Below are 24,416 nucleotides of genomic sequence, written 5' to 3'. Positions count from 1 at the left end.
GAGTTACCCATTGAGCTGGGTGCGCCAGAGACCCGGGCAGGGGCTGGATTGGCTTGCAGGCATCTACAGCGATGGTTCCTACATCTACTACGCACCATCGGTCAAAGGTCGGTTCAGGATCTCCAGGGACAACGGGCAGAGCTCGGTGACGCTGACCATGAACAACCTCAAGGATGAGGATTCCGCCACCTATTTCTGTGCCGTGGGTTTTGCTGGTTATGCTGGTGATAACAATGCCTGCTGTATTGACCCCTTCCCCATCACTGCACCCCCACCTGTCCCCATTCCCCAGAGCCTTCCCCAGCTCCCAGCCCCTGACCCTGCCCGTGACCATTTCTCCATTTCCCTTTCCCCTCTCCGGCCCCAAACCCCAACCCTTGGACATTGATCTTCCCTCAAACTCTTCCCCAAAGTTCAGCGCTGCGCCGGGGCTGGGGACACGAATTCAGTCACCGAGAGTGGGGACGAGCGCTGGGATTTGGGGGAGGGTCTGGGGAATGGAGACATCTGGGGACACAACAATAGGGATGGAGTCAATAGCATTGGCATCATGGTCATCCCCATCAGCCCCAGCGGCTTTGGCACAGAAATAGGATCCGGAATCCTCGTCCTGCAGGTCGATTATGGTCAGTGCTGTTAAGCTCTGCCCGTTGTCCCTGGAGATCCTGACCCGGCCATGCACCGACGGCGCGTAGTAGGTGAAACCCCCAGAGCTGTGGATCCCCACGAGCCATTGCAGCCCCTGTTGGGGTCTCTGGCGTATCCATTGCATGGAGTGACCCCCGAAATTGAACCCGGACCCTCGGCACAGCAACGTCAGGAACCCCCGGGGGGCTGGAGGTCCCCCCCGCACTCCAGCAGGGTCACGGCCGCCCGGAGCCCTGTGGGAGAAAGGGGAGATGGGGATGAGAAACCTGATTGTTTCAGGGTCGCAAACTGGGAGGGTCAAGCTTGATAAAGTATCGAGACACACTTGGGAGGGGGGTGATGAACTCCATGGGTCCCAATTTGGGGCCAAGGGTCAGGACTTAGGTCAAAGGTTGAGCTTTTGCCTCATCCCCATCTCCCCTTTGTCCCGCAGGGCTCCGGGCGGACGTGACCCTACTGGAGTGCGGGGGGGACCTCCAGCCCCCCGGGGTGTCCCTGCACCTCCTCTGCCGAGGGTCTGGGTTCAGTTTCGGCAGTGTCACCCTGTTCTGGATAGGCCAGAGACCCGGGCAGGAGCTGGAGTACATTGGAGAGATAAACCCTAGTGGCAGCACCTGGTACGCACCATCGGTCAAGGGCCGGGTCACGATCTCCAGGGACAACGGGCAGAGCTCGGTGACGCTGACCATGAACAACCTCCAGGACGAGGATTCTGGATCCTATTTCTGCTCCAAACGTCCTGATGCTCGTGGTGGTGTTTATAGTGTTGATGCTATTGAGCAGCTATTCGGGACCCCCATCTCCCCAAACCCTAACCCCAGACCCCACTCCCGACCCTCTGTCCCAACCAGGCACAGTTTTGGCCCCAAATCTCAGCTCCTGGCCCCACATCTTGGCCCCAAGGAGCGGCATGTCCAGGAAGGTCATTTTGCCCCCTTACTTGGCAAAGGTGAGGCGACACCTCCAGGGCTGTGCCCAGCTCCGGCCCCTCAGGTTGGGCAGGACCTGGGGGAAATTTAGGTTGGAAATCAGGACAAAGTTTTTCATAAAACGAGTCAAAAAGAAGTGGATTTGTTTGCCCGGGAAGGGAGTGGCGTGACTAACCCTTGGTGGATTCAACAAAGCCTGGAGGTAGCACTGGGTCCCAGGGATGAGGAGTTGGGGCTGGGTTGGACTCGAGGGTCTTGAAGGTCTCTTCTAAGCTGTGAATTCTGTGAATTCTGTGAATTCTGTGAATTTGGACACATGTTATTGGTGCATGAGAACAAACCCTGAAGAATTGAGTAAGGGGTGGAGCTTTGAAGGCACGACCAGGGGAGGAGCAAAGGTGGGGTCTCAGCCATGGGGGTTGGATGGAGGCCAAAACCATCAGCACCATAACCAGCCCAAGCACCAAAACGTTTGGCACAGAAATAGGACCCGGAATCCTCGTCCTTGAGGTTGTTCATGGTCAGCGTCACCGAGCTCTGCCCGTTGTCCCTGGAGATCGTGAACCGGCCCTGCACCGACGGTGAGTATTTGGTGCTGCCACCGCTGCTGATCCCTGCCAGGAATTGCAGCCCCTGCCCGGGTCTCTGCCGGATCCAGTGCATGTCAGAACTGCCAAAACTGAACCCGGACCCTCGGCAGAGGAGGCGCAGGGACCCCCCGGGGGGCTGGAGGTGCCCCTCGCACTCCAGCAGGGTCACGGCCGCCCGGAGCCCTGCGGGACAAACGGGAGATGATGGAAATCAAAAGTCTGATTGGTCAAGGGCCTCATAGTGGGTGTGGCCAGCTGGACAAAGGGGTAGAATCCTCCTGGGGGGAGGGTGATGAACTCCAAGGATCCCAGTTTTGGGCCAACAGTCAGCATTTGTGTCAGTGGTTGAGCTCTGGCCTAATCCCCATTTCCCCTTGGTCCCACAGTGCTCCGGGCGGCCGTGACCCTGCTGGAGTACAGGGGGGACCTCCAGCCCCCTGGGGGATCCCTGCACCTCCTCTATCGAGGGTCCAGCTTCAGTTTTGGCAGTTTTGGGATGGGCTGGTATCGGCAGAGGCCTGTGCAGGGGCTGGAATTCATTGCCAGCATCAGCAACGATGGTGCCAGCACCTGGTGTAGGCCATCGGTCAAGGGTCGGTTCACGATCTCCAGGGACAATGGGCAGAGCTCGGTAATGCTGACCATGAACAACCTCAAGGACGAGGATTCCGGATCCTATTTCTGTGCCAGGGCTTTTTGTGCTGGTTGTTGGGCTGTTGCTAATCTTGGTGACAATGCTTTTGATAGCGTCAAACTTCTCGTTTTTGCTCCTGTCCTATCATTGGATCTCCAAATTTTCAATTTTCGTCCCAAACCTCACCTCTTGTCTCAGATCTTGACCCTTTGTCCCTATTTGCATCAATGGTCAGCACTGACCCCAAACCCTCGCCTGTTTCTGCCCCAAAACTCAACCATTGGCCCCAAACCCCCCGACTCACCCCTGACCCTTTGTCCTACCCCTGCCCCCTTTGCCCCAATGCTGCCCATTGGCCCCAAACCCTCCCCTGGGTCTGGCCCCAAACTCAACTCTCGGCCCCAAATCTCCCCCTTGTGCCCCAAAAGTGCCCAAAGGGTCGAGATTTGGGGACAGCGGGTGAGGTTTATGTCAGCGGCTTTGGCTGGGAACCCAAAGTGGCGATTTGGGGCAGAATCGGGTGAGTTTTGGGGCCAAAGCAGGAGGGTTTGGGGCAGAACCAGTCAGGGTTTGGGGTCTTTGGTCACCATTGGTGGAAATGGGGGAGATCTGGGCAAATGAGTCAAGAATGAGGTCAAGGGCAGAGATTTGGGTAAAGGTTCTGAGATTCGGGGACAAGAGGGGCTCAGACGAGGGCGCTGCCGCCACCGGCACGGTCAATAAAGGCGGCAGCAGCCCAAGCAGCACCAGCAGCTTTGGCACAGAAATAGGATCCGGAATCCTCGTCCTTGAGGTTGTTCATGGTCAGCGTCACCGAGCTCTGCCCGTTGTCCCTGGAGATCGTGAACCGACCCTTGACCGACGGGGCGTACAAGGTGCCGGAACCATCGCTCCTGTTGTAGGCGACGCATTCCAGCCCCTGCCCAGGTCTCTGGCGGATCCATTGCATGGCAAAACTGACGAAACTGAACCCAGACCCTCAGCAGAGGAGGCGCAGGGACCCCCCGGGGGGCTGGAGGTGCCCCCCGCACTCCAGCAGGGTCACGGCCACCCGGAGCCCTGCGGGACAAAGGGGAGATGGGGATGAGGCCAAAGCTCAACCCTTGACACAAATCCTGACTCTTGGCCCAAAATTGGGACCCATGGAGTTCATCATCCTCCTCCCAGTGGGTCCTGCCCCGTTTTCCCAGCTGGCCACATGCAGTATGGGACATTCAACCAATCAGGTTTCCCATCCCCATCTTCCCTTTGTCCCGCAGGGCTCCGGGCGGCCGTGACCCTGCTGGAGTGCGGGGGGAAACTAAACACCCCCGGGGGGTCCCTGCGCCTCCTCTACCGAGGGTCCGGGTTCAGTTTTAGCAGTTTTGGGATGGGCTGGTATCGACAGAGACCCGGGCAGGGCTTGGAACACATCGGAGGGATCCAAAGCGATGGCCGCACCTACTACGTGCCATCGTTCAGGGGCCAGGTCACGATCTCCAGGGACAACAGGCAGAGCTCGGTGACGCTGACCATGAACAACCTCAAGGACGAGGATTCCGGATCCTACTGCTGTGCCAAAAACGCCTATGATTGTTGGGGTTGGGAGGCTCATGCTGCTGGTTCTAATTTTGGTCCTGTCCCCATCCCTGTGTCCCTACCTGTCCCCGTTTCCCTGGTCCTTCCCTCCAGCCCGTGACCCCATTGTTGCCCCCCCCAGACCCAAATGTGGCCCGTTTTTCCCCAGTCTTGAGCATTTGCACCCAGATTTAGGGACCTTGGTTGAGCCTTGGAGCCAAGAGTTGAGTTTTGGGTCCAGGAGGTGAGATTTGGGGCAGAACCAGCTGAGTTTGGGGCCCATGGTCACTAGTGAACCCTGCTGAGATCTGGGGCACAAGGGGCTGAGTTTTAGGCATGAACAGTTGAGATTTGGGTCAAATGCCTAAAGCTGTAAGAGAAATGTTAGAGGTGAGGCCATGATGGTGGAGATTGGGGGAAAACTGACAAGGTTTTGGGACAAGGGCAAAGATTTGATGGTAGAAAGTAGGAGTTTTTGGATGTCTGTGAGCCCAGTGTCAGGTGATGGGGCCATCACCGGCATTCTAAATATAATTAGCACCAGCACCACCAGTACCAGGAGATTTGGCACAGAAATAGGTGGCGGAATCCTCGTCCTTGAGGTTGTTCATGGTCAGCGTCACCGAGCTCTGCCCGTTGTCCCTGGAGATCGTGACCCGGCCCTTGACCGATGGCGCATACCAGGTGCTGCCACCACCATTACTTTTATCTGCAACGTACTCCAGCCCCTGCCCAGGCCTCTGTCGATACCAGCCCATGGCAAAACTGCCAAAACTGAACCCAGACCCTCGGCAGAGGAGGCGCAGGGACCCCCCGGGGGGCTGGAGGTCCCCCCCGCACTCCAGCAGGGTCACGCCTGATCCCCCATCCCCAAACCTTCACCGGTTTTGCCCCAATTTCCTTTTTTTTGTCTCCAAATCTCCAACAGATATATCCTGAATGGTAAGGTTCCTTAAACCGTGCAATTAGTCCCAATCCACCCATTAAATAATTGTACACCTCCACCTGACTTTTGCATCGCCTCATCGCCATCTCCCCTTTGTCCCGCAGGGCTCCGGGTGGCCGTGGCCCTGCTGGAGTGCGGGGCAGACCTCCAGCCCCCCGGGGGGTCCCTGCGCCTCCTTTGCCGAGGGGCCGGGTTCAGTTTTGGACAATTTGGTATGTACTGTGTCCGCCAGAGACCCGGGCAGACGCTGGAATACATCGCGACTATCAGCAGCAATGGTGGCATCACTGCCTACGCGGATTCGGTCAAGGGCCGGTTCACGATCTCCAGGGACAACGGGCAGAGCTCGGTGACGCTGACCATGAACAACCTCAAGGACGAGGATTCCGCCGTCTATTTCTGCGGGAAATCTGCTGATAATAATGCCTATGCTGGTGGTATCGTTTTGGCCCCATCTCCAAAGCCCAGATCCTTCCCCCAGTCCCCAGCCCCTGACCCCACTCCTGCCCCTGTGTCCCAGCCCTGAACTGGCTCTGCCCCAAATCTCCCCCATTTTCCCCAAGATTCCCAACACTCGGCCCCACCCCTTAATGCTTGGTGCCAATTTTTGTGCCAAACTCTCCGGATTCGGTGCCCCCAGCGCAGGTTTGGAGCCAGGCGTGTGGTTTTTGGGCTGCCCCAGAGGAATTTATCCCTGCCCGGGGGTCTCTGTCCCAGTCCCCACCAGGACAGGGCTGTGGGGACCCCTCTGCAGCTGTTTGGTTTCCCACCATCGCTGTCCTCACCGGGCTGTGGCCATGGGGAGGTGCCGGCGGCGCACGGCCCCGGCAGCACACTCAGAACTCGATGGCGCTGCGTACCGCGAGAGGTTTGTGGCCAATCACACAAAGCAAAGGCAGATTGACACGGTGGGGCCGGATCTGGCCAGTCCTCGTCAGTTTTGGGGAATTTGGTTGGGACGTGGAGCCAAGAGCTGAGATTTGGGGCCAGGAGCTGAGATTTGGGAAAGAGCCAGTTCAGAGCTGGGACAGGGGACAGGAATGGGGTCAGGGGCTGGGGATTGGGGAAGGGTCTGGGGAACGGGGACATGGGGGAAGGAGCCATGGGGATGAGGTCAAAACGACAGGCAACATTCTCCCAACCAGCACGATCATCAACACACTTGGCATAGAAATAGGATCCGGAATCCTTGACCTTGAGGTTGTTCATGGTCAGCGTCACTGAGCTCTACCCGTTGTCCCTGGAGATCGTGACGGAATCCGTGTACCCGGTCCAACCACCATTGTAGCTGATACTCGCGAGCCACTCCATCCCCTTCCCGGGTCTTTGGCGCACCCAGACCACGTCGTAGCTTCCGAAACTGAACCCGGACCCTCGGCAGAGGAGGCGCAGGGAACCCCCGGGGGGCTGGAGGTCCCCCCCGCACTCCAGCAGGGTCACGGCTGCCCGGAGCCCTGCGGGACAAAGGGGAGATGGGGATAAGGAACCTGATTGGTCGAGGGCCTAAAAGTGAGCAAGGCCACCTGTAAAAAGAGGAGGAGGATGATGAACTCCATGGGTCCAAATTTTGGGCCCAGAGTCAGGGTTTGGGTCAAGGGTTGAACTTTGGCCTCATCCCCATCTCCCCTTTGTCCCGCAGGGCTCTGGGCGGCCGTGACCCTGCTGGAGTGTGGGGGGGACCTCCAGCCCCCCGGGGGGTCCCTGCGCTTCCTCTGCCGAGGGTCCGGGTTCAGTTTTGGGGATTATGGAATGTTCTGGATCCGCCCGAGACCCGAGCAGGGTCTGGAGTGGCTCGCGAATATCCACAGCAGTGGCAGCACCTTCTAAGCACCATCGGTCAAGGGCTGGTTCAGGATCTCCAGGGACAACGGGCAGAGCTCGGTGACACTGACCATGAACAACCTCAAGGACGAGGATTCCGGATCCTATTTCTGCGCCAAGGGTTTTGCTGCTTATGCTGGTGATAACGATGCCTGCTGTATTGACCCCACCCCCACCACTGCACCCCCATCTGTCCCCATTCCCCAGACCCTTGCCCAGCTCCCAGCCCCTGACCCAGCCCGTGACCATTTCTCCATTTCCCTTTCCCCTCTCCGGCCCCAAACCCCAACCCTTGGACATTGATCTTCCCCCAAACTCTGCCCCAAAGGTCAGCATTGGGCCCGGGGCTGGGGACACGAATTCAGTCACCGAGAGCGGGGACGAGGGCTGGGATTTGGGAAAGGGTCTGGCATTTGGGGACATTTGGGGACACAACAATAGTGGTGGAGTCAATAGCATTGGCATCATGGTCATCCCCATCAGCCCCAGCAGGTTTGGCACAGAAATAGGATCCGGAATCCTCGTCCTGCAGGTCGATCATGGTCAGTGCTGTTAAGCTCTGCCCGTTGTCCCTGGAGATCCTGACCTGGCCATGCACCGACGGCGCGTAGTAGGTGTAGCCCGCAGAGCTGTGGATCCCCGCGAGCCATTGCAGCCCCTGTTGGGGTCTCTGGCGTATCCATTGCATGGAGTGACCCCCGAAACTGAACCCGGACCCTCGGCACAGCAACGTCAGGGACCCCCCGGGGGGCTGGAGGTCCCCCCCGCACTCCAGCAGGGTCACGGCCGCCCGGAGCCCTGCGGGACAAAGGGGAGATGGGGATGGGGAAAAATATCAACCCAAATATAGATTCTTGCATGCAGATCCTGATGCTGGCCTCAAATTGGGACCCTTGAAGTTCACCACCCTCTTCCTGCAGCACCTGCCAATCCTCCCAGGTGGATCCCACACACTTCTTCTGGCATGGCGGTTCCCACTTTGGGTCTGCAGACAATCCAGCTCTTCATCCCCATCTCCCCTTTGTCCCGCAGGGCTCTGGGCGACTGTGACCCTGCTGGAGTGCGGGGGGTACCTCCAGCCCCCTGGGGGGTCCCTGATGTTGCTGTGCCGAGGGTCCGGGTTTTGATTTCGGGAATTTCAACATGGGCTGGATGCATCAAAGACCTGGAAAGGGGCTAGAATTCGTGGCAGGAATCAGCAACAACGGTGGCAACATTGGCTCAACGCCATCGGTTAAGGGTCGGTTCAGGATCTCCAGGAACAACATGCAGAGCTCGGTGACGCTGACCATGAATAACCCCAAGGACGAGGATTCCGGATCCTATTTCTGCACCAAGGGTGTTTACAATTGTTGTGCTGCTTCTAATGCTGATGTTGGTGATGGTGTCCTTACCCCTCTTCCTGTCCCCGTGCCCCAGATAATTCCCTCCAACCCCAGACCCCACTCCTGACCCTGCGTCCCAACCCTGCCCTGCTCTCACCCCAAATCTCAGCTCCTGGCCCCAAATCTCAGCTCCTGGCCCCTCTGGATCCTATTTCTGCAGGAAATCTCCTGGTACCGGTGGCGCTTATGCTGCTGGTTATATTGAGAGTGCCGACCATGGCCCCATCCCCAACCAACATTAGGAGCAGCACCGTAACCATTAGCATCCTTGGCACAGAGATAGGATCCGGAATCCTTGTCCTTGAGGTTGTTCATGGTCAGCGTCACCGAGCTCTGCCCGTTGTCCCTGGAGATCCTGAACCGGCCCTTGACTGACGGCGCATAGATGGTGGCACCATTGCTCCAGATCGCTGCGATCCACTCCAGCCCCTGCCCGGGTCTCTGGCGCATCCAGCCCATCCCAAAACTGCTGAAACTGAACCCAGACCCTCGGCAGAGGAGGCGCAGGGACCCCCCGGGGGGCTTGAGGTCCCCCCTCCACTCCAGCAGGGTCACGGCCACTCCCCAATCCCCAACCCTTCCCCAGTTTTGCCCCAAATTCCCTTTGTCTGGACTCAAATATTCTACAGAGGTTTCCATTATTGTAAAGTTCCTTAAACCCTGCAATTAGCCCCAGTCCACACATTAATTAATTCGACAGCTCCACCTGGCTTTTGCATCGCCCCATCCCCATCTCCCCTTTGTCCCGCAGGGCTCCGGGCGGCCGTGACCCTGCTGGAGTGCGGGGGGCACCTCCAGCCCCCCGGGGGGTCCCTGACGTTTCTCTGCATTGGCTCTGGGTTCACTCTGGCCAATCACGACATGTTCTGGGTGTGCCAGAGACCCGGGCAGGGGCTGGAGTTTGTCGCCCACATCACCTACAATGGAGGCTACACCATCTACAGTCCGTCGGTGCTGGGTCGGTTCAGGATCTCCAGGGAAAACAGGCAGAGCTCGGTAACGCTGACCATGAACAACCTCAAGGACGAGGATTCCGGATCCTATTTCTGTGCCAGACGTCATAAATATTGGGGTGCTGATTATGTTTTTATTGATGACGCTCTCAGCGATCCGATGCCCTTGATGGTCACCAAATGTCTCCAATCGCCACAGATTCTTCCCCAAAATCCCAGCCCTTCTCCTCAAATCTTGGCTATATTCCCCCAATCTCTGCCCTTGTTCCCGCAGCCCTGGAGTTTCCCCAATTTTGCCCATTTCACTCAAATCTCCCCCAGCTCCCTGAACTCTGATTGGCTGATTGAGCACAGTCAGAAATGGGAACTCTTGGAGAGCAAGGCCTGAACTGGGGGACGTGTTTGAATGTTTGGTGCCAATGGTTGATTTTTGGGGCAGGAGCAGGGGAGGGTTTGGGGTCAGTTCTGACCATTGGTGCAAATGGGGGAGATTTGGGACAAAGGGTCAAGGGCTGAGGTTTGGGGGAAGGGTCTAGGTCTGGGGACAAGAGGGGCTCTGATGGGGTGGTGCCACCACCGGAATGGCCAATATAAGGAGCAGCATAAGAGCTACCAGTATTGTAAGATTTGGCACAGAAATAGGTGGAAGAATCCACGTCCTTGAGGTTGTTCATGGTCAGCGTCACCGAGGTTTGCCCGTTGTCCCTGCAGATCCTGACCCGGCCCTTGACCGATGGCGCGTAGTAGGCGCTGCCACTGCTGCTGATACTGGCGACTGCTTCCAGCCCCTGTCTGGGTCTCTGGCGATGCCAGCCCATCCCAAAACTGCCAAAATCGAACCCGGACCCTCGGCAGAGGAGGCGCAGGGACGCCCCAGGGGGCTGGAGGTTCCCCCCGCACTCCAGAAGGGTCACGGCCGCCCGGAGCACTGAGGGACAAAGGGGAGATGGGGATGAGGCCAAAGCTCAACCCTTGAAACAAATCCTGACTCTTGGCCCCAAATTCTGACCCTTGGAGTTCATCATCCTCCTCTCACGTGCGTCCCACCACTTTTTCAAGCGTGCCATGCCAACTTGGGCACTCTTCACCAATCAGGTTCCTCATCCCCTTCTCCCCTTTGTCCCGCAGGGCTCTGGGCGGGCGTGACCCTGCTGGAGTGCGGGGGGCACCTGCAGCCCCCGGGGGGTCCCTGCGTCTCCTCTGCCGAAGGTCCGGGTTCACTTTAGGGGATTATGATATGCACTGGATCCGCCAGAGACCCAGGCAGGGGCTGGAATTCGTGGCAGGCATCTAGTACAATAGTGCCAACACTTACTATGCGCCATCGGTCAGGGGCCGGTTCAGGATCTCCAGGGACACCGGGCAGAGCCCGGTGACGCTGACCATGAACAACCTCAAGGATGAGGATTCCACCGTTTATTTCTGCTCCAAGTGTGCTGCTAATAATTACCCTGAACATGCTGCTCGTAGTGAGGATGCCCAAGGTTTTCCCACCCACATCCCCTTATCCCCCACCCGTCCCCGTTGCCCAGACCCTTCCCCCAAACCCCCAGCCCACACCCAGCCCTTGACCATTGATCCCAACCTTGCTCTGCCTCGGCCCCAATTCTCACCCGCTGACCCCAAACCTCAACTCCTGACCCCAAATCTCCTCTTTGTGCCCTAAAACTTTGCTCTGCAGGTCAGGGTTTTAGGCCCAGGGTCCCGAATTGGGTCAGAATTTGGGATTTGTTTCAGTGGTGGCTGCTCGGGGTCAGCAGCGCAGATTTGGGCAGAGCTGGGCGACTTCAGCCCAGGGATCCTGGCAGAAGGGCCGGGGCCAGTCCAAGAGCAAAAATGGCCCCGAGTGGGCCCCGAGCTAATGTGTGGGGCCAGGAGCTGAGAATGTGGGGCAGGGCCAGGGTAGGGTTGGGGCCCGAGGACAGGAATGGGGTCAGGGGCTGAGGATTGGGGGAAGGGTCACTGTGGAGACAGTTGGTGACCATCATGGTGGTGGGAAAACTGACGGCATTGCTCCCAATAGCAGCAGCACTCTCAGAACCGTAACTACTACTGGCATGTTTTGTGCAGAAATAAACGGCGGAATCCTCGTCCTTGAGGTTGTTCATGGTCAGCGTCACCGAGCTCTGCCCGTTGTCCCTGGAGATCCTGGACCGGCCCTTGACTGATTGCGCATAGCCGGTGCCGCCACCATTGCTGCTGATGCTGGCGCTGTATTCCAGTGTCCACCTGGATCTCTGACGGATCCAGATCATTCCAAAATTCCCGAAATCAAACCCAGATGCGTGGCACAGCAACGTCAGGGACCCCCCTGGGAGGCTGGAGGTCCCCCCCGCACTCCAGAAGGGTCACGGCCGCCCGGAGCCCTGCGGAACAAAGGGGAGATGCGGATGAGGCCAAAGCTCAACCATTGACCCAAATCCTGACTCTGGGCCCCAAACTGGGACCCATGGAGTTCATCATCCTCCTCCCAGGTTGGTCCTGCCCCTTTTTCTAGCTGGCCTTGCCCAGTTTCCGGCCCTCAGCCAAACAGGTTTCTCATCCCCATCTCCCCTTTGTCCCCCAGGGCTCTGGCCTGCTGTGACCCTGTTGGAGTGCGGGGGGGAACTCCAGCCCCCCGGGGGTTCTCTGCGTCTCCTCTGCTTAGGGTCCGGGTTTAGTTTTGGGAGCTACGACATGCTCTGGGTGCGCCAGAGACCCGGGCAGGGGCTGGAGTGGCTCGCGAGTATCAGCTACAATGGTGGTTGAACCGGGTACGCGCCATCGGTGCAGGGCCGGTTCATGATCTCCAGGGACAACGGGCAGAGCTCGGTGAGGCTGACCATGAACAACCACAAGGACGAGGATTCCGGATCCTATTTCTGCGCCAAATCTGCTGGTGATAATTGCAATCCTGGTGCTAATTATTAAGAGGCCTTAGCTGGATCCACCCCCATCTCAGTGTCCCCTCCTGTCCTCAACCCCCAGGTCCTTCTCCCAAATCTCCGCTCTTGACCGTTTGTCCAATGTCTCCCCCATTTCCACCCATGGTGAACAAAGACCCCAAACCCTGACTGGTTCTGCCCCAAACCCAACTCTGTTGGTGCAAAAATTTGCCCAATTTCACTCCAAATCTCGGCCCTTTGGGATCTTTCTGGGGTCGAGGATGAGATTTTGGGCCAAGAGTTGAGTTTGGGGCCAGACCCAGGGCAGGGTTTAGGGCCAATTGGGCAGCGTTGGGGCAAAGGGGGCGGGGCTGGGACAAAGGGTCAGGGTGAAGGTTTGGAGGCAATGGTTGAGTCTTGGGGCAGAAACAGGCAAGGGTTTGATTTCAGTGCTGATCATTGATGCAAATGGGGACAAAGGGTCTAGATCTGAGACAATAGGTCAGGTTTGGGATGAAAATAGAAAATTTAGAGATCCAATGATAGGACAGGAGCAAAAACGAGAAGTTTGACGCTATCAAGAGCATTGTCACCATGATTAGCAACAGCCCAACAACCAGCACAAAAAGCCCTGGCACAGAAATAGGATCCGGAATCCTCGTCCTTGAGGTTGTTCATGGTCAGCGTCACCGAGCTCTGCCCGTTGTCCCGGGAGATCGTGACCCAGCCCTTGACCAACGGCATGTAGGCGGTGCTGGAACCTGCAGGGCTGCTGATCCCCGCGAGCCACTCCAGCCCCTGCCCGGGTCTCTGGCGGGCCCATTGCATGGAAAAACTCCCAAAACTGAACCCGGACCCTCAGCAGAGGAGGCGCAGGGAACCCCCGGGGGGCTGGAGGTCCCCCCCGCACTCCAGCAGGGTCACGGCCGCCCGGAGCCCTGCGGGACAGAGGGGAGATGGGGATGAGGCGACGCAAACATCAGGCAGAGCTGTCCAATGAATTAATGGGTGGATTGGGGCTAATTGCAGGGTTTAAGGAACTTTTCAATACAGGAAACCTCTGCTGGACATTTGAGGCAAGAAAAAAGGATTCTGGGGCAAAACCAGTGAAGGTTTGGGGATGCGAGAGCGGCCGTGACCCTGCTGGAGTGCGTGGAGCACCTCCAGCCCCCCGGGGGGTCCCTGCCCCTCCTCTGCCGAGAGTCCGGGTTCAGTTTTGGCAATTTTGAGATGGGCTGGTATCGGCAGAGATCCGGGCAGGGGCTGGAGTGGCTCACGAGTATCCACAGCAGTGGCAGCACTGACTACGCACCATCACTGCAGGGTCGGCTCAGCATCTCCCAGGACAATGGGCAGAGCTCGGTGACACTGACCATGACCAACCTCAAGGACGAGGATTCCTGATCCTATTTCTGCACCAAGGACACCGATGGTCACGGTGCTTATGCTGATGCTGGTTGGGGAAGGTGGAACAGCAAAGCCTTATCAATGTGATTGCCTGGCAAAAGATTTTGAGAATATGGAAACCATCAGCGAGATTGAAAGGAAAGCAAGCTTTGAGATGCTTCAGTGACTGAACAACTGGAAAACAACGGCGTGGCCGGCTGAAGGTGATCCCATTTTGATGGAACAACACCCTCTGATTGCAGACATCTCCAAGGGTCAGAGCAGACCCAGCAGCGTGGCAGAAGGGGCCAAAGAGGAGTTTTTAGGGTTTAAATATACTACAAAGTGTAGTTTTTAGGGTTTAAAGTTACTCCAAAGAGGGGTTTTTAGGGTTTAAAATTACTCCAAAGAGTAGTTTTTAGGGTTTCCAAAGAGCAGGTTTTAGGCTTGGCAGAAGGGTCCCAAAGACCAATTTTTAGGGTTTAAAATGTAATAGAGTATGGTAATGAAATGATTCTTATAGGCTGTGTGTAAATGCTGTAGGGTTTGTATATTGGACCAGATTGGTTAGTGAGAATTAGAATATTCTACAGAGAAGAAGATTTATTGTATTGTGGTGGGAACCTCACTCTCTTACCCTTTTATTCTCTTACAGTTTTATGTTCTTACCCTTTTACACTCTTACCATTTTATTCACTGACTCTTTCACTCTCTTAGCCTTTTTATTCTCTCACCCTTTTACTCATTTACCTTTTTTACTCTCTCACTCTCTGACCCTCTCATCCTCTCTCCCCTCTCTTCTCTCAGCCCTGCTCCAGCCATGCCTGGCAGATCCCAGCAGGGCCCTGCAGTTCGTCCTTTGCAATAAACCCCAAATGCCACAACCTGGCTGCAGAGATCTCTCATGTCCGTCCGTCTGTCCCGACTGTCCTGCTCCCGGATGCTCCTGCAGTGCTGGATGGGGATCTGGCCATGCACGGCACATCAATAGCACCAGCTCCATAACCACCACCACCACCAGCAGCTGCTTTGGCACAGAAATAGGATCCGGAATCCTCGTCCTTGAGGTTGTTCATGGTCAGCGTCACCAAGCTCTGCCCGTTGTCCCTGGAGATTGTGAACCGGCCCTTGACCGACGGCGCGTAGCCAATATTGGCAGCACTTTTGCTGATCCCTGCAACGATTTCCAGCCCCTGCCCGGGTCTCTGGCGGACCCAGCTCATTCCAAAACTGCCGAAACTGAACCCGGCCCCTCGGCAGAGGAGGCGCAGGGACACTCCCGGGGGCTGGAGGTCCCCCCGCTGCACTCCAGCAGGATCACGGCCGCCCGGAGCCCAGCGGGACAAAGGGGAGATGGGGATGAGAAGCTGGATTGGTTATGGACCCAAAGTGGGCGTCGCCATGCCAGAAGAAGGGTGTGGGATCCACCTGGCAGGAGTTGCAGGAGGAGGATGGGGCAGTCCAATGGTCCCAATTTGGGGCAACCATCAGGATCTGCATGCAGGAATCAACATTTGGGTGGATTCGTACCCTCATCCCCATCTCCCCTTTGTCCCGCAGGGCTCCGGGCGGCCGTGACCCTGCTGAAATGCGGGGGGGGCCTCCAGCCCCCCGGGGGGTCCCTGCACCTCCTCTACCGAGGGTCCGGGTTCAGTATCGGGAGTTTCTCCATGTTCTGGGTGCGGCAGAAATCCAGGCAGGGGCTGGAATTTGTTGCAGAGGTCAAGGACAACGGTGGCACCATCTACTACGCGCCATCGGTCAAGGGTCGGTTCACGATCTCCCGGGACAACGGGCAGAGCTCGATGATGCTGACCATGAAGAACCTCAAGGACGAGGATTCCGGATCCTATTTCTGCGCCAAATGTGTTGATGGTGGCTGTGCTAATAGTCATGGTACTGTTGGTGTGGCATTTATTGCTGATTCTGGTCTTGGTCCCAAATCCCTCCACTTTGTTCCCAAATATCCCATAGTCCTCTGATCTCCTCACCATCAGCATTTTTCATCAAATCTCAGCCATTTTACCTCAAAGTTTGCCCCTGTTGCCCCAACTTCCGAATTTCTCCCTGTTTTCCCCATTTCACCCAAATCCCCCCCAGCTCCCTGGGCCCTGATTTAAGGAGGCCTGAACTGCAGCCCAGGGGTGAAGGTTTGGGGCCAATGGTTGAGTTTTGGGGCAGGAGAAGGGGAGGGTTTGGAGTCAGTGCTGACCATTGGGGCAAATGGGGGAGATTTGGGACAAAGGGTCAAGGCCTGAGGTTTGGGTGGAGGATCTCAGGACTGGGGACAGGGGGGAAACTCAAAGACGGGGACTCAAGAAAAACCACCATGGCCAACATCACCACAGACAATATCGTCACCAGCAGCAGCAGCACAAAAATCATCCCCATCCTTGGCACAGAAATAAGCGGTGGAATCCTCGACCTTGAGGTTGGTCATGGTCAGCGTCATCAGACTCTGCCCGTTGTCCCTGGTGATCATGAACCGGCACTTGACCGATGGCGCGTACCAGGTTCTGCCACCACTGCGGATGTAGGCGATGACCTCCAGCCCCTGCCTGGGTCTCTGACGGACCCAGCTCATGGCAACACCCCCGAAATTGAACCCGGAGCCTCAGCAGAGGAGGCGCAGGGACCCCCCGGGGGGCTGGAGGTGCCCTCCGCGCTCCAGCAGGGTCACGGCCGCCCGGAGCCCTGCGGGACAGAGGGGAGAAGGGGATGAGGCCAAACCTCAACCCTTGAACCCACATCCTGACTCTGGGCCACAAACTGGGTCCCAAGGAGTTTATCATCCTCCTCCCAGGTGGGTCCTGTCCCTTTTTTCCCTATGGCCACGCCCAGTTTGAGGTCCTCAACCAATCAGGTTTCTCATTTCCATCATCTCCCCGTTTGTCCCGCAGGGCTCTGGGCGTCCGTGACCCTGCTGGAGTTCGGGGGGGACCTCCAGGCCCCCAGGGGTTCCCTGCGCCTCCTCTGCCGAGGGTCCGGGTTCGATTTTGGCAGTTTTCGGATGGGCTGGGTGCGCCAGAGACCCGGGCAGGGGCTGGAGGACATTGCAGATATCAGTAATGGTGGCAGCACCTGGTATGCACCATCAGTCAAGGGCCGGTTTAGGATCTCCAGGGACAACGGGCAGAGCTCGGTGATGCTGACCGTGAACAACCTCAAAGTCGAAGATTCCGCCATCTATTTCTGTGGGAAATCTGCTGGTACTGGTGCTCCTGTTGCTGTTGCTCATGGGGACCTGCGAAGTCCTGGTCTCAACCTCATCACTGCACCCCCACCTGTCCCCGTTCGCCAGACCCTTGCCCAGCTCCCAGCCCCTGACCCCGCCCGTGACCATTTCTCCATTTTCTTTTCCTCTCTCAGGCCCCAACCCCCAACCCTTGGCCATTGATCTTCCCCTAAACTCTGCCGCAAAGGTCAGCGCTGGGCCCAGGGCTGGGGACACAAATTCAGTCACCGAGAGCGGGGACGAGGGCTGGGATTTGGGGGAGGGTCTGTGGAATGGGGACATTTGCGGACACAGCCATGGTGGTGGTGCCAATCCCACAGGCCTCAATATCATCGGCGTCATCATCAGCACCCCTGGCACAGAAATAGGATCCGGAATCCTCATCCTTGAGGTTGTTCATGGTCAGCGTCACCGAGTTGTGCCCGTTGTCGCTGGAGATCCTGAACCGGCCCTGCACCAACGGCACGTACCAGGCGTGGGCACCGCTAACGTCGATCAGCGCCAGCCATTCCAGCCCCTGCCCGGGCCTCTGGCGGGTCCAGGTGATGGAGAGAGCCCCGAAACTGAACCCGGACCCTCGGCAGAGGTGGCGCAGGGACCCCCCAGGGGGCTGGAGGTCCCCCCCTGCACTCCAGCAGGGTCATGGCCGCCCGGAGCCCTGCGGGACATAGGGGAGATGGGGCTGAGTAGATGCAAAAGTCAGAAGAGCTGTCAGAATAATTAATGGATGGATTGGGGCTAATTGCAGGGGTGAAGGCACTTTACCATTCAGGATACTTCTGTTGGATATCTGGGGACAAACAAGGGGAATTGGTGGCAAAACCACTGAATGTTTGGGGTTGCGGAGCGGCCGTGACACTGCTGGAGTGCGGGGGGATACTCCACACCCCCGGGGGGTCCCTGCGCCTCCTCTGCCGAGGGTCCGGGTTCAGTTTTGGCAGTTCCACCATGTACTGGATCCGCCAGAGACCCCGGCATGGGCTGGAGTGGCTGGCGGTGATCACCAGTGGTGGCACCGCCGCCTACATGCCATCTGACAAGGGCCGGGTCACGATCTCCAGGGACAACTGGCAGAGCTCGGTGACGCTGACCATGAACAACCTCAGGGACGAGGATTCCGGATCCTATTTTTGTGCCAAATCTGTTGATGATGGTACTGGCTGGGAGACTGTTTCCTATCGTGTTGACCCCATGTCCTTTAGCAGAGTCCACAGAGATTGCGCGAGCTCCAGGGAGGATTGAGACGTAACAGCAGGAACTGCTCAGTCATGATGGAACAGCAAAATAATCTCCTGTCTTTTGCCCACGGCCCCACATCTTCTCTCTGTAACCCCATTTGTGACTTCTCCCTGACCCTCACTGTTGGACACGTTTGGATCCCCCTCTACCCTATAAAAGGGGCTGGTTTATCCCATCTGACAGGAGAAGAGCTGTTGCTGGAACCCCTCACAGATCCCTCAATGAACCATGGCTGTGGAACCGCCAGGACCACACCTTGTCCTCTCTGTCCTTCTGTTTCTGCCCCAGCCAAAGGTGCCCCAGACAGTGAGCAAAGAGCTGAGATCCTGAGAGCTGAGAATCCCTAACGAGCTGAAATCCTGAGAGGTGATAATCAATAAAAGAGCTGGAATCCTGAGAGAGCTGATAATCAATTAAAGAGCTGGAATCCTGAGAGCTGAGAATCACTAAAGAGCTGAAGTCACTGAGCTTGCTGAGATGGTTGCATCTCTGAGCTGATTGGCTGTTCGGGCACTCTGTCGCCCAGAGTTATCCAGATCGGCCAGCACGGCTTGGGGATCAGCCTAAATCAGATATCTAGGTCTTATCAGGGTTGGGACAAAGGGACAGGAACGGGGTCAGGGCTTGGGGTTTGGGGGAAGGGCCTGGGGAATGGGGACAGGAGGGGAGCAAGGGCACGGTGACGGGGACAAACTGATAAGCATCAGCATAAGCCAAATTATCGCCATAAGCACGTTTGGCACAGAAATAAATGGCAGAATCCTTGTGCTTGAGGTTGTTCATGGTCAGCGTCATTGAGCTCTGCCTGATGTCCCTGGAGATCCTGAACCGACCCTTGACTGAGGGTGCGTAGTAGGTGTCAGCACCATCGTACCTGATCCCCGTGACCCACTCCAGCCCCTACCTGGGACGCTGTCAAGCCCATTCCATTTAAAAACTCCTAAAATTGAACCCGGCCCCTCGGCAGAGGAGGCGCAGGGACCCCCCGGGGGACTGGAGGTCCCCCCCGCACTCCAGCAGGGTCACGGCCGCCCAGAGCCCTGCGGGACAAAGGGGAGATGGGGATGGGAAACCTGATTGGTGAAGAGAGCCCTAGTTGGCCTGGCATGCTTCAAAAGTGGCGGGACCCACCTGGGAGGAGAATGATGAACTCCAAGGGTCCCAGTTTGGGGCCAAGAGCCAGGATTTGGGTGTAGGGTTGAGCTTTGGCCCCATCCCCATCTCCCCTTTGTCCCACAGGGCTCTGGGCAGCCGTGACCCTTCTGGAGTGCGGGGGGCACCTGCAGCCCCCCGGGGGGTCCCTGCGCCTCCTCTGCCGAGGGTCCGGGTTCAGTTTTGCCAGCGCTGACATGCTCTGGATCTGCCAGAGACCCAGGCAGGGGCTGGAATACGTTGCAGGGATCTACAGCGGTGGTTCCAGCACTGCCTACGCGCCATCGGTCAAGGGTCGGTTCACGATCTCCAGGGACAACGGGCAGAGCTCGGTGACGCTGACCATGAACAACTTCAAGGACGAGGATTCCGGATCCTATTTCTGTGCCAAGGGTTTTGCTGGTTATGCTGCTGATAACGATGCCTGCTGTATTGACCCCATCCCCGTCACAGCACCCCCACCTGTCCCCGTTCGCCAGACCCTTCCCCAGCTCCCAGCCCCTGACCCCGCCCGTGACCATTTCTCCATTTCCCTTTCCCCTCTCCGAACCCCAAAACCCAACCCTTGGCCCTTGATCTTCCCCCTAACTCTGCCGCAAAGGTCAGCACTGGGCCCAGGGCTGGGGACACAAATTCAGTCACCGAGAGTGGGGACGAGGGCTGGGAATTGGGGGAGGGTCTGGGGAATGGGGACATTTGCGGACACAGCCATGGTGGTGGTGCCAATCCCACAGGCCTCAATATCATCGGCGTCGTCATCAGCACCCCTGGCACAGAAATAAAATCCACAATCCTCGTCATTGAGGTTGTTCATGGTCAGCGTCACCAAGCTCTGCCCGTTGTCGCTGGAGATCCTGAACCGACCCTGCACCGACGGCGCGTACCAGGCCTGGGCACCGCTAACGTCGATCAGCGCCAGCCATTCCAGCTCCTGCCCGGGCCTCTGGCGGGTCCAGGTGATGGAGTGAGCTCTGAAACTGAACCCGGCCCCTCGGCAGAGGAGGCGCAGGGACCCCCCGGGGGGCTGGAGGTTTCCCCCGCACTCCAGCAGGGTCACGGCCGCCCGGAGCCCATCCCCAAACCATCCCGGTTATTGCCAAACTCCCCTGGTTTGCTCCCAAATCTCTACCAGAAATCTCCTGTATAATAAGTTACCTCAAATCGTGCAATTCTCCCCTATCCACTTGTTAGTAATTGGAAACCTCCTCCTGATTCTTCTCCACTGATGGTGCAATTAAAAACTCATTAATGACCGCCAAAATCCCCCGGGACCCCATCCCAGCACAACACGGCCAATTCCTCGAGTTCCCTCCGGCTCCTTGCCCTGCTGCTCCTGCTGCCCCTCCCAGGTGGGCCCCGCCCCTTTTTCCAAAAGCCACACCCCTTGACCCCTTCTGGAGCAATCATATTTCTCATTTTTAATGATCTCCCCTTTGTCCCGCAGGGCTCCGTGCGGCCGTGACCCTGCTGGAGTGCGGGAGGGAGCTTCAGCCCCCCGGGGGCTCCCTGCGCCTCCTCTGCCGAGGGTCCGGGTTCAGTTTTGGACAGTTTGGAATGGGATGGATGCGCCAGAGACCCGGGCAGGGACTGGAATGGGTCACGGGGATCAGCAGCCCTTCTGGTTCCAGCACCTACTACGTGCCATCAGTGCAGGGCCGGTTCACATTCTCCAGGGACAACGGGCAGAGCTCGGTGACGCTGACCATGAACAACCTCAAGGACGAGGATTCCGGATCCTATTTCTGTGCCAAAAGTGCTTACAGTGGTTATAGTTTTGGTGCTGCTGCTTTTATTGACAATTCCAGCAGTGGTCTCGCCCTCCACGATGGTCACCAGATGTCTCCATTCCCATTTACCCTTCTTCCAGAGCCCAGCTTTTCTCTTCAAATCCTCAATATTTTCCCCCAAACTTGGCCCCTGCTGCCCCAACTCTCGACTTTCCCCCAATTGTTCCCATTTCACCCAAATCTCCCCCAGCTCCCCAGGCCCTGATTAGAGGAGGCCTGACCTGGAGGCCGGGGGTGAAGGTTTGGGACCAATGGTTGTGTTTTGGGGCAAGAGCAGGGGAGGGTTTGGGGTCAGTGCTGACCATTGGGGCAAATGGGGGAGATTTGGGACAAAGGGTCAAGGGCTGGGTCAATGGATGAGGTTCGGGGGAATGATCTGAGATTGGGGACAGGGGGGGCTCAGACAGGGGCGGTGCCACCAGCGACACGGTCAAAATAAGCAGCACCAGCACCACCACCAGCACCACTGTCTTTGGCACAGAAATAGGTGGTGGAATCCTCGTCCTTGAGGTTGTTCATGGTCAGTGTCACCGAGCTCTGCCCGTTGTCCCTGGAGATCCTGAACCGGCCCTGCACCGATGGCGCGTAGCTGGTGCTGGAACCAGAAGGGCTGCTGATCCCCACGACCCATTCCAGCCCCTTCCCGGATCTCTGGCAGATCCATTGCATGGGAAAACTGCTGAAACTGAACCCGGACCCTCTGCAGAGGAGGCACAGGGACCACCTGGAGGGCTGGAGGTCCCCCCCGCACTCCAGCAGGGTCACGGCCGCCCGGAGCCCTGCGAGACAAAGGGGAGATGGGGATGGGGCCAAAGCTCAACATTGACCCAAATCCTGATTCTTTGCCCCAAATTCTGACCCCTGGACCTTCTAATCCTTCTCCAAAGTGGGTCCCGACTCTTTTCCAACTGGCCAAACCCACTTTGAGGTCCTCAGCCGATCAGGTTCCTGATCCTCATCTGCCCTTTGTCCCGCAGGGCTCCGGGCGGCCGTGACCCTGCTGGAGTGCGGGGGGCACCTCCAGCCCCCCGGGGGGTCCCTGCGCCTCCTCTGCCGAGGGTCCGGGTTCTATTTTGGACAATTTGGGATGGGCTGGTTCCGCCAGAGACCCGGGCAGGGGCTGGAACATATCGGAGGGTTCTAAAGCGATGGCAGCACCTACTACACGCCATCGGTCAAAGGCCGGGTCACGGCCTCCAGGGACAACGGGCAGAGCTTGGTAACGCTGACCATGATCAACCTCAAGGACGAGCGTTCCGGATCCTATTTCTGTGCCAGATACAGTGATGGTGGTTGGAATGGGGCTGATGTCGCTTATGGTGACAATCCTCAGCATCGCCCCAAGGCCGCAGCCCGAGTTCCCAAAATTTCCCAAAATCCTTCTCCCAATTCGCAACCCTTGACCCAATTCTTGACCTTACTCCCCAGTCTCCACTAATGCTGCCCGAATTCCTGATGTTTTCCAAATTTTTCCCATTTCACCCAAATCTACCCCAGCTCCCTGGGCCCTGATTGGAGGAGGCCTGAACTGGAGGCCAGGGGTGAATGTTTGGGGCCAATGGTTGAGATTTGGGGCAGGAGCAGGGGAGGGTTTTGGGTCAGTGCTGACCATTGGGGCAAATGGGGGAGATTTGGGACAAAGGGTCAAGGGCTGAGGTATGGGGGACAATTTGAAGGAAGGGTCTGGGTTTGGGGACAGGTGAGGACACAGAAATGGGGATGGATCCACCACAGCCATCGTCATTATAAGCAGCAGCACCACCACCATAACCCCTACCAACATGTTTGGCACAGAAGTAGGATCCGGAATCCTCATCCTTGAGGTTGTTCCTGGTCAGTGTCACCGAGCTCTGCCCGTTGTCCCTGGAGATCCTGAACCGGCCTTTGACCGACGGCACATAGCCGGTGCTGCCACAACTGCTGCTGATACTGGCGATGTATTCCAGCGTCTGCCCAGGTCTCTGGCAGATCCAGAACATTCAATAACTCCCAAAACTGAACCCAGAGTGCGGCACAGCAACGTCAGGGAACCCCCGGGGGGCTGGAGGTCCCCCCCGCATTCCAGCACGGTCACGGCCGCCCGGAGCCCTGTGGGACAAAGGGGAGATGGGGATGAAAAGCCTGATTGGTCGAGGGGCTAAAAGTGGGCGTGGCCAGCTGGAAAAAAGGTGAGACCCAGCTGGGAGGAGGATGATGAACTCCAAGGGTCCCAATTTTGGGCCCAGAGTCAGGATTTGGGTCAATGTTGAGCTTTGGCCTCATCCCCATCTCCCCTTTGTCCCGCAGGGCTCCGGGCGGCCGTGACCCTGCTGCAGTGCAGGGGGCACCTCCAGCCCCCCGGGGGGTCCCTGCGCCTCCTCTGCCGAGGGTCCGGGTTCAGTTTCGGCAGTTTTGCCATGAACTGGGTGCGCCAGAGACCCGGGCAGGGGCTGGAATGGGTCGCGTGGATCAGGAACGATGGTTCCAGCACCGGCTACGCGGATTCAGTCCAGGGCTGGTTCAGGATCTCCAGGGACAACGGGCAGAGCTCGGTGACACTGACCATGAACAACCTCAAGGACGAGGATTCCGGATCCTATTTCTGTGCCAAGCGTGCTTATGCTAATAATTGGGGCCCTCCTTCTATTGTTAAATGCACCATTGGTGGATCCATTGCCATCTCAGTGTCCCCACCTGTCCCCAAAGGCGAAGGCCCTTCCCCCACACCCCCGTCCTATCATCTGACCCTTTGTCCCAGATCTGACCCATTTCCACCCATGGTGACCAAAGACGCCAAACCCCGACTGGTTCTGCCCAAAACCCAACTGAGTTGGTGCCAAAATTTGCCCAATTTCAACGAAAATCTCGACCCATTGGGAACTTTTGGGGCACGAGGGGGAGATTTGGGGCCAAGAGTTGAGTTTGGGGGCAGACCGAGGGGAGGGTTTGGGGCCAATAGGCAGTGTTGGGGCAAAGGGGGTGGGGCTTGGACAACGGGTAAGGGGTGGGTCAGGGCGGTTTCGGGAAGGGTGTGGGGGCAGCTGGGGACAGGGACGGGGCTGAAACCCCAAACACCAACACTAACACCAATAACAGCACCAAGAGCGGCACCAGCATCAGAAGATTTGGCACAAAAATAGGTGGCGGAATCCTCATCCTTGAGGTTGTTCATGGTCAGCGTCACCGAGCTCTGCCCGTTGTCCCTGGAGATCCTGAACCAGCCCTTGACTGATGGCGTGTAATAGGTGTCTCCATCGTTATCAATCCCTGCGAGCCATTCCAGCCCCTGCCTGGGTCTCTGGCGCATCCAT

The 24,416-nt window shown here is 57.6% G+C and overlaps 1 pseudogene and 1 gene segment (V, D, J or C); both read left to right on the top strand.

Annotated features, from left to right (window-relative positions):
* Positions 1–5,416: 5,416 nt before the first annotated feature.
* On the top strand, positions 5,417–6,655 carry LOC128946246 (Ig heavy chain V region 6.96-like; the record flags this gene model as incomplete). The annotated part of the segment is given in 2 exon segments: positions 5,417–5,746; positions 6,593–6,655. Coding segments are annotated over 2 exon segments (393 nt in total), but the record flags the coding sequence as incomplete, so codon positions are not given.
* A 2,716-nt stretch (positions 6,656–9,371) lies between these two features.
* Positions 9,372–15,695, top strand: LOC128946245 (immunoglobulin gamma-1 heavy chain-like; annotated as a pseudogene).
* The last annotated feature ends 8,721 nt before the right edge of the window (positions 15,696–24,416 follow it).

The sequence above is a fragment of the Melozone crissalis genome, unplaced genomic scaffold (assembly GCF_028551555.1).
Source record: "Melozone crissalis strain CALT ecotype California unplaced genomic scaffold, PUWL_Pcris_2 ptg000079l_1, whole genome shotgun sequence".
Taxonomy (NCBI): domain Eukaryota; kingdom Metazoa; phylum Chordata; class Aves; order Passeriformes; family Passerellidae; genus Melozone; species Melozone crissalis.
Note: the sequence above shows the minus strand (reverse complement) of the source record. Positions and strands in the feature narration are given on the sequence as shown.